This window comes from Gavialis gangeticus, unplaced genomic scaffold (genome assembly GCF_001723915.1).
Source record: "Gavialis gangeticus isolate Ggan-Ray unplaced genomic scaffold, GavGan_comp1, whole genome shotgun sequence".
Taxonomy (NCBI): Eukaryota; Metazoa; Chordata; order Crocodylia; family Gavialidae; genus Gavialis; species Gavialis gangeticus.
In genome coordinates, this window is record NW_017729004.1 from 58,294,596 (window position 1) to 58,304,699 (window position 10,104).

At 41.9% G+C, this 10,104-nt stretch overlaps 1 protein-coding gene across 1 annotated transcript in view; it reads left to right on the forward strand.

The window, feature by feature from the left end:
• PPP1R9A (protein phosphatase 1 regulatory subunit 9A) overlaps positions 1-10,104 on the forward strand; it is a 350,009-nt gene that overhangs the window by 261,211 nt on the left and 78,694 nt on the right. Inside the window, exon 8 of the mRNA XM_019508446.1 lies at positions 7,438-7,491. Coding sequence (XP_019363991.1) covers positions 7,438-7,491 — 54 coding nt within the window. The remainder of the gene's footprint in view (positions 1-7,437; positions 7,492-10,104) is intronic.

Sequence of the window (10,104 nt, forward strand, 5' to 3'; positions counted from 1 at the left end):
GACAGGCATGCTATTTAAGCATCTCGTGCCTTTTGCTACAATTTTTTCCTTTAGTAGGCAATTGGAATACATGCTGGGTAACTTCAAGCACATGCCTTCACCACCTTGGGCCTCCATTTTATGAATCTGTACAATAGGGATAATATCACCTTCTGGAAAGTGCCTTCATATTTACTGATGAAAAGTACTATACAGGAGTTAGGAAGTAATAATAATATTTTTAAATGTTTTTATATAGTGTGTGCATATTTGTAAGCAGAAATTCAGTATGGCAATTCTGGTAGGAAAGACATTTTTAAAAATTGTTTTATCCCATTAGAATCCAGAAATATAACGCTAGATATACATGTACACTGCTAGCCCCTAACACAACTCCTGCCAATAATTCCTTCTGTGATTCCAGACAATTTGTAAATCTTTTTTCTCTTGGTAGTATCTTCAGAATACTGTTTCTATTGCTGTGAAAATAAATTTATCAGTATTCATCAAGAGGAATGAAATTGTGAGGAAGAAATTTGTGTGCGTGCATATGTGTATGTATATATGTATAAAATAAAGTATTATCAGCACCATGCTGATTATATAGGAAAATATGAAATAAGATTCTTTTTAATGAGTAGGCTAAATAATAAGGTTAGGTGTTCTCTTAGGAGAAAGGGCAAAGGGCTGCAAGGAATGGACTTTCCATTACAGCACCACCTCTGGGAAGGGCATAATCTAAAGCAGCCAACCTCTGCCTTAACTCCTCTCATCCGAAGGCAATATGCTTGTTAATAAAAGTTATGAGCAGGGATCCGGGTTTTCCATTTCCCATGGAAAAACAGAAAAAAGGTGGATTTTGCCTTTTAACCAAGATAAATGCAGATTTTTAATCTCAACAGAGAAATGTGTGAATTTGCTACTTTTGCAAAGAGCTATCTGCAGGCTGGCAGAGTCCCAGCCTGCAAAGGGCTGGGGGGAGAGAGAGAAGAGAGGGGATGCCATGTGCATGTGCCACTGCACTCACACCCGCCACTGCACACATTCCTGGGGGGGCAGGGGAGGGACATGTGCACCCCAGATCTGTGCATGGGGCGGGGGTGAGCTGGCCGCTGTGGGCCTGGGCTTCCCGCCCTGCTGCCCTCCCCTTGGGGCTTCTGCAGGCCAGTGGGCAGGTCCTGGTACAGCAGGGCAGAGCCAGGTTGGATGGGGAAGCTTGTTGGCCTCATTAGGAGCCCTGCGGCCCCCCTGGTGAAGTGCCTACTGCCCACCTAGCAGCAGCATGGGTGGTGGTGCAGAGTTGTACCCTCACTGCTGCTGGGCAGGCAGGGCCATCTTGCCAGGGTGGTGCTGAGGCACTGGTAGGCTTCCAAACTGCTTTAAAATTTTAAATGTATCAATAAAACATTGTGTTCAACTGATACCTATATATATATAGTGGTGTTTCACTTTAATCACAGATTTGAGATTTTTAAATCAGGGAATTTGCAAATTTTAAAGAGAAACAGAGAACTCCAAACTTCTGCTAAGGGTGGAAGGAGATAATTTGAGCTGTATGTGCCTCTAAAATGCTCCCAGATAAATATATTGCCTTCTGAGAGAAATTTATCTTAGATTTTTCTTCCTTTTTAATAATAAAATAGCAATGCATTTAAAGAAGTAAAGTTCTGAAGTAACAGAATTAAAGAAGTAATGGAAACTTGTTTTAAAATTATCAGGTCAGGGCTTTACCTGGTATAACTGGCATAACTCAATTAGGTTTAATGAGGGGCTATCCTAATTTGGACCAGCTGAGAATCCAGTTCTATAAGCTTTCCATTCCTAGAGTTCCATAAGGAGGGATTACTGTTGGAGAAACAACGCGTAGTGTTACTGCCAATGGCATCTGTTTGCAATTTCTTTGCATGGGCATTAAGAAAGCCCAGTGATAGCAGTCAGCTTAGTGTTGCTTATTGGACCATTAATGAACTTGCCAAATCCCTGGCCACCTCCACAGAAATGATAGCCAGACACTCTCCCCAAATTACTAGTAATGAGTTTGGGTTGTTGCTGTTGGCCTCCAAGGCTAGGGACAGATATTCAAGAAGCCAGAGCCTAAACTGATTTAACCTTTGCAGGTTAGTCTAACCTGCCTAGGTTGAACCGATTTGTAACAGCACAGCCATTCTCTCTGGACTGAGGAAATGCTGCCACATGCCTGCAGTTGCTCAGGCTAGGCACCAGCGGGTAGTAGAGCACACTCTTGGCTGCAGGGAAACTATGCTGTGGGGGCTGAAGTGGCCAGGGAGGGGTTTAATTCCCCCCTCCCTGTCCCACCAGCAAGGACCCGAGCTGGGTTTGCTGGGCGCTCCTCCCTCACTGCTGCAGCAGGAGTCACCATGGCCTCTAAGGTAGAGGGTGCAGGCAGGAGGGTTATTCTACCCTCTACCCCCACCGCCCCCAGGGGACTACAGCCAAGTCTGCCCACTGCGGCCACTACTGCTCTCTACCTGCTTGGGGCAAGAGGTGAAATAAGCCCCCTCCACTGGATGCTGGAGGGAGGAGGAATAACCTCTGTTCCTTCTCCCCACCTAAGGGGCCCTGCCAGCCAGCGTCTGACTACACCCCCACCCCACTGCTGCAGCGGCGAGGGGGCAGGGACCTTGATGGGGGCAGCAGCCCCTGTCATAGTGTCAGGGAGTGTGAGCCTCTTCGCAGCAGGGCCTCCCCCACCCCTGCTGTGGGGCTGCCAGAGCCCTCCAAGCCCCCCCACAGCATCACCGGAGTCCACAACAGCTTTTCCCTCTCTGCAGCAGGGCCCCCTGCCAGGAAGAGGCTTGCACTTGGGGAAACCATGACAGAGGCTGCTGCCCTTGTCATAGTAAGTCCCCCCTTGCCAATCCAGCAGCTGGGCAGGTGTGGGGCCAGACAGTGGCCAGCAGGGCCCCATAGGCAGGGGGCAGAGAGTGGGGTTATTCCCCTTACTGCCCCCGGGGAACCGCAGTGAGGTTTGCCCACCCCACTTGCTGCTGCTGCCGCTCACTCTGTGCCCAGGGGAAGTGGTGGAATAAGCCCCTTCCTGCTCCCTCCCTGTGGCATCTGGTGGAGGGGGTTTATTCCACTGCTTGCCTCAAGCAGGGAGCAAGTGGCAGCGGCAGTCAGGATGGGCAAACCCAGCTACAGTTCCCCAGGCCAATGGGCTGGGGAATAAGCCCCATCCGTGCCCCCTCTGCCTAAGTGACCATGGGGCCTCACCGCTGCAGCAGTGAGGGGGGAGTACCTGGCAGGCCCGGGTTGGGTTCTTGCCAGTGGGACAGGGACGGAGGAATGAAATCCCTCTCTGGCCAGACCCCCACCACTGCCTGTCCCTGCCTGTCCCTGCTCCAGCTGGGGAGCAGAGGGGCAGGGTCAGCCCTGCTGAGCTGGAACAGAGAGCCTAGCCCAGAGAGCATGCTGGGATGCTAGGGGACTCTAGTTTAAGTTAAACTAGAAAGGGGTCTGGGACAGACATTGCATAAACCGGTTTGAGCCAAATCAGTTAAGTCTGATACTACATTTCACTAGGTTCATCTCAAACAGGTTCGGCCATTTTGAAACTGGTTTTTATGTGCACTGAATATCTCTTGTTACAGATTTAAACCAGTTTCTGGTCACTTAAACTGGTTTATGTGTAGTGTCTGTCCCTAGCCCAAATGTCAATATTGAATTGCTTTTAGGGAGATGTCTAATATATACAATTGTTTTCCCCAAAGGGTATAAAATTCACTGGGTATTTTCCATGCCTGCATGAAGCCTGAACAACTTGGGATCAGGTCAGTAATGAAAGAATCCAGAAGTGGATTTTGCCTTTACAAACAGAAAACATTGAAATAATTCAGTTGAGAGCTCACAAATAATAAGTTTGAAGAGTCTACACTGAAAGGATCTCACATGAATGTGAGAACCCAGCTACAACTCAACATCCGATTTAAATAATTGCCCATCACTAAGGTGTCACTAAACGATTTAGTTTAATTTATAAATGGAGCCTATTACAATGTACAGAAACAGAGGGGATGGGGATTAGTAGCCATTAAAACTACAGAGGAACTAGATAAAAGCTACAGAGGAATTCCAAATTTCCCAGTATACCTGTGAATTCAAATCAGCTTAATAAGCAGAATTGGCTGCTCTGATCAGTGTGTGTGTGGAAGAAAATGGGGTTCATTCTCAAATTATGTTAGTATTAACTTCTGATTTGATGTTTAGAGGCACAACTGGCTAGGTGGGCCCACAACAAATACAAGGCGACTGTTGGCAGTGAAATCAAGTTTTCCCATTTGTGGGAAATGCTTGATGAGGTCGTCTGTCAGTTCAAAAAAGTATCTTTGGTTACGTTAAAAGCACATAGAAAGGCAGACCAACAGTAGTATCTATATTGTCTGGTGTCCTTCTATCCAAAAGAGGCTGCACTTGCAGGATTCCCATGGTTCCAAGAATCTACAACTGGAGTCATGCCAGTGATTACATTTACTTGAGATCAAGTAAATTTTTTTAATACTCAAAAACAAGAGGCTTCAGAACATTTAAGTGCAGGTGCAGATTAAGTCCTTTAATGCAAAACAACACAACCCAATGTATACAGTGGCATGGTGAACTATTGGAATTGATCAAAAGTCTATTCTTTTCTCAAATAAATGATCTGTCTGGACAATTCCTAAGGCAATGAGAAAATATATATATATATATTTTTGCCATGGCCACAGTTGGGGTCCATCCAAAGTGTAAAGAAGCAGAAAAAGATTAGGTTAACTGGGTTGGTGACCAACTTGAAACAACTATCTTAAACAAGAAATGATGTAATGTTTAATCTGTGTACTATATCACTCAATATATCAGAACTGGAAAGCGTCTCTCATGAGTCAGGCCCCTCAAAGGTCCTTGGGAGACACTCCCAGTAAACAGCACTGGAAAATTACCTCTTACATCTAGAGGCTATAAATATTTGCTGGTTGTAGAACCTTTTCTCCTAAAAGTCTGTGCAGCTCTGACAGCAGCTAGGGGTTGGCATCATAGCACTTACTGGACCACATACTCTAGACCAGTGGTTCTCAACCTTTTTTGTACCAGGCAGGACCCATTTGTAATATCGATGGCCAGTCCTGACCCAGTGCCCCCTCACTCCTGACCTGCTGCCCCCAGGTCTTAGCCCCCAGTGTGTGTGGGGGGAGGTGGGGTGCAAGCAGCCCCTTGCAGGCTGGAAGTCTGCGAGCCTGGAAGGGAAAAGCCATAGTTTCCTACATTTTTCTCATTTAAAGGGAGAATCCATTTTTTAAGTCTGTTGATCCATTTTTAAAGTTTGTTTGCGACCCTTTCATATATTCTTGCGACCCACTTTTGGGTCGTAACCCATGGGTTGAGAAATGCTGCTCTAAACCATAACCATAACTGTAACTCTGTCCCTATGAAAAGGTCAACTTTCTAGCAGCATTCTTCACCAAGCTCCCCACCATCATAACCACCATGTATCCATCCAACTGTCCATTCTGTTCTGTGATTTTCCAGTTCTGGAAAATTACAAACACTTTTTTTTCTTAAGAAGACAGTGCTGCCTGTTGTTATTGCCTGTGTAATGTGTCAAAGCTGGAGTCTAACATGGGGAGATTTTTATAGTCTAGCAGCATTTGTGGAGGAGGATCCTAACAAAGCAGCTGCTGCAGTTTTTCTGAAGACAGGTATCTCTATAGAAGGGACCTGTAATGAAAGTGAAGCCCCTCTGCAGCTGGCACGGGTAGTAGGAGTTGTCCTTTTATCACAAGTCCCATTCTTCTGAAGTGTATTCAGCCAGCTCAAGAACTTTTTCCTCTGAACTGACAGCACTGTTTTACAGAAAGCCTTGTCTCCTAGAAGATAGCTGTTCCTTTGCTAAATATAGTTCACTGTATCTCTCATGCACCATAAATACCCCATGATTAGGAAAATCTATTCCCTGTGAAGCATATTAGTTCAATATAAACTGTTCAAAAAGCTTTTTGCACATTATTGAAGAATGGATTTATCAGCTGTTGATCATGTTTTTCAATGTCTAAACACAGCACATGGGAATCTGATTGGTTTATGAAAGGGATTGTATGATGGTAGCTATCTACAGTATCAGATGGCCGGGCTCACTGACCCAAAAGGTCCCTTCCAATCATATGATCCTAGTTACGTTGAATAACTTCAGTACATTTTGTCAATAAACAATTAAATAATACTAAACACACCCTGATGTCATGCAGTTTTTTTAACCTATAACCTTTCTGGAAACTATATAACAGATTTACTTGAAGATCGTAAAAAACTAACCTTTGCTCAGAGCTTTTTTTGTTACACTGCAGTTGAAAGTATGACTTCCGTGCGTGGGCATATCCATGTTAGTCTCTAATCTAGTTTGCTTAGGTAAAAATACCAGGGAGATGCTGGCAACACACGCTTAAGCACAGTTTGGCAACCCAAGTACATATCCAAGGTTGCCAACCCTTAAATCTAAATGTATGTATTAAAATAAATAACAGACCTTCTCCATTGATATACCACAGTCAAAGGCAGTCATGTGAAAGTGTGGTGTGTACAAAATAGAGAGGCTAGGGGCTTGTCTTCTCTGTGGTGTTAAGTTATAATTAGAGTTTTGCTTTGATCCAATTCCTGTCCACACATACAAATTGCTGGTTTGCAATAAGTGGTACTTTAAAGTTAGGCCCTCTGGCCTGTCAGGGGATGTAAGTTGAAGCTTCACTGCTGCTGATGCTCCAGTAGCGCAGTGAGAACTCAGCTGCAGGTTATAGTTCAAGATGTCATGGCTCTTCAGTTGGTAATCCAGCCTCTGCATGTTGCTGATGAACTCATTCTGTGTACTCAAGTGCTGTTTTGTAGCATGGGCTCTCTCACTTGAGTGAACTTAGCTTTGGGTAGAGTGACTCCAGTACACCACTGCAGAGAGAGTAAGCCCTACAAGGAGACCATCATTTTTCCCCTTCTCATTGTTTGTGGTACACAAATGTATGGAATCTTCCCTTCAAATTTCTCCACCATTGCAAAGCAATGCAATCCCATACCTCTGTTTTTATTCCCTGCTACTTGCCTGCTCCATCAATGCATTGGGACTGTCTGAGAACACCAGCATGCACTGGGACATTTTCACATTCTGATCAGAGGACAGCAAAGCCAAGCAGCATTGCATCTTTTTTTTTTTTTTTAAGTGCAAGATATTTGCCTTTGCCAGACAGATTGGGTGTCCAAATCTAAAATTATGAGTGGTTAGGCGGCATCCTATCTTTAATTAGGTTGCACAGACTGAGTCATTTTGCAAGCTAGACATTTTAATTTACAATCTACTGCACTGCAGCACTGCTCTAGGCCTTCTGCTATGTAATGTATTCAACTCGCAGCACAAGCTTTAGAAATACTGGAGCACTCCCTATCATAGTTCACTTGTTTATTTTATGCTTTCAATTTTAGTTGCAAATCAAACATGCAGTTACAGAGGCTGAAATTCAGAAGCTGAAAACAAAGGTAAGAATCAATATGTAGTTAATACATGCTGGTATTTTTTTTCTAATGTGAATGCAAACCTAAAGATGTGTAACTGTGGGTGAGGAAACCAACCTGTTTTTTAAGAAAGGCTGCTTAAGAAACATGAGTAGCTTAGATAGAACTTGCCTTGGTATAAATTGTCTATCTGAAGTTTCAGCAAAATCTAAAACAGTGCTATTAACAGAAATTGCCAATGTATGTAGCTTCAATTGTTAATAAATGTTAAAGGATAACATAATGACTAAATGACATACCTTTAGCCTGGTACTATGTGCATTTTCTTTCACAATTCCTGAAATAATGTTTTGGTTGAATAACTGTAGCCACCTTGAAAGTTTTCTGACTAGCAGTTGCCTTAAGAGTTAATGGGTTGTTTTTTTGTTTGTTTTTTAAATAATTTTCCTTTCATTAGCTACTAATTTATTTTAAAGAATTTAATCACATTTTACATGCAGTGCAAACTACTGCATGTTGTTGCAGTGCTGTTTAAAATGTATTTTATAAAGGCAAAATATTTCCAGTTCATGGAGAAAATTATTTCATGATTTGTTCTTAGAAATTAGAGTTAATTTACTGTATTTAATAAAAAGTAAAGTACTCATCATATATTTGGCTTTCTTGTACTCGGATAACCTTTTGTAAGTTCAACTGATAATAATCTAGCTGTTGAGTAATGTTAAGTTTTATGATAACGTCTTTCTTGCCTAGTTTAGCTATATTACAGAAGGAAGTAAAGAAAGACAGAAGAGCATTTTCTTTATTAAAAGAGAGTTAAGATTTTTTTCCTAAATAACATCTGTATCCACAAGGTATTTTGTTTCCTGTTTCTCAGCTGGATCAGGCAGGTATCTGTTAAAAGGAAATTGTGAAGTCATTTTCTTTTGTTTTTCTCTTCTAGCTTCCTCTTTGACTTTGCAGTTGGATCCACATGGGCAGACCCTTGTGCCCATGAGGAGCCCCATTGTCCTAATAGGGATACTACAGAGGTATAGGCATTCACTTTTGCAGGTTCAGTTACATGACTGAGGCTGTGGTCCTTTTCTTCCTGGCAGGTACTTCTCCCAAAGTTTGAAATAGCACCGGTACTGAATCTACCGGTGAGCAAACCCATTCAGGCTACAAGTTATTGTCTGTGTATGTGCCTCATTTAAAAAATCAGTACAGCTTTGCCAGGGTGCATTAACTACTCTTGATAAGTAAATGAGATGAAATGTATGATTTGCTTTTCAGAAATTTGGTGGTTTTAAATCTGCAAGTGCCAGAGCTTTCTGGCCCTAATCCAGGCAGGCACTTACAACTACAAATAACTTTAATAATGCTAATAATTATAATAACACCAACAACAACAGGAGCTAAACCATACATGGCATTTTTCATCCCTAGGTATCAGAGAAAGTTACAAAGGAATTTAAATATTCCTGAATTAATGGATGGTACTACTCATGCTTAAAGTAAAGCAGGTCTTAAATGCTTGGTTGATTGCAAGGCTAGGAAGTGCAGTAGTTTACAGGGCAGAGGTTTATAAAATAGAAGGCATTTTTTCTTTGAAAATTACCCAAGTTTTGCAGTTGCAATTTTGTTTGGTTCTGAAGGTGCTCCAAAAGAAAGTAGCACCTCTTGTGAATGATGTTACAGGACCACACATGACCTCAGACTGCAAAACAAAAGGGATATATCCAAGTCCTCATCTAGTGTGTGATCCTGCATAGCTTGTGTGGAAGATCAGCTTCAAATTCCTAACTTAGCTAAGATATTTTTATGGCTCATAATTGAATGATTAGTAGGAACTCTCTTTTTAACACAGAGTTTACACTGTTCAAGCAAATTTTAATTTAAATTAAAAATAAAACATGTTTAAATATGTGATTGCTTTCATCCCAGCAATAGAGTTTAAAAATAAATCAGGATTACGTTTTATAACAGAATCAGAATTTCTCTATCCTTTCAACAGCTATGAAGTAGATTAAATATTAAGTTAAAAATGTTGCCAATATAATTCCAAAAAACCTTCCAAACCAAATTGTAATTGTAGTTTTGCTGATGTGCCTTCAGTGTATTGAGCCCTTAATCTGTTTGTTTAGCTTTGTAAATTAAGTTGATTGTGACTGAGAAATAATTCTGGTCTGAAAATATGGCAGTAGTTTCAAAGTACCAAATTGGTTCTAATTTTGGAAAGATGGAGAACTAAATTAGATGAAGCTAACTATTTTTTTGTTTTCTAAATAGCTTTGTGGCTAAATCGGATATTGAAGATACTAGATTTCTGCTAATAAATACCTGTAATTTCATAGTTTATAGTCACATAAGTGTTTCCTGTCATTGGTTCATGTTCATGGAGCAAAATATATTCTCACCATTGTGTGAGTTCGTGCCGAATTATATAAGGACTGAATTAAGCACAGGCTCAGACCTGGATGTTCAATTTAAAACTTTTATTGTTTCACAAAGTCATAAACTAAGGAGGTCTGTTGGTTCACGAGGTTCCCAAATCAAGCCCTTGCTTTCTAACCCGAAGGCTAGGTGCGGCTGCCTGATTCAGTAGTCTCAGAACTGGTCAACAGCTCATTTAAAAGGAGTCCCTTATCTTTTTTT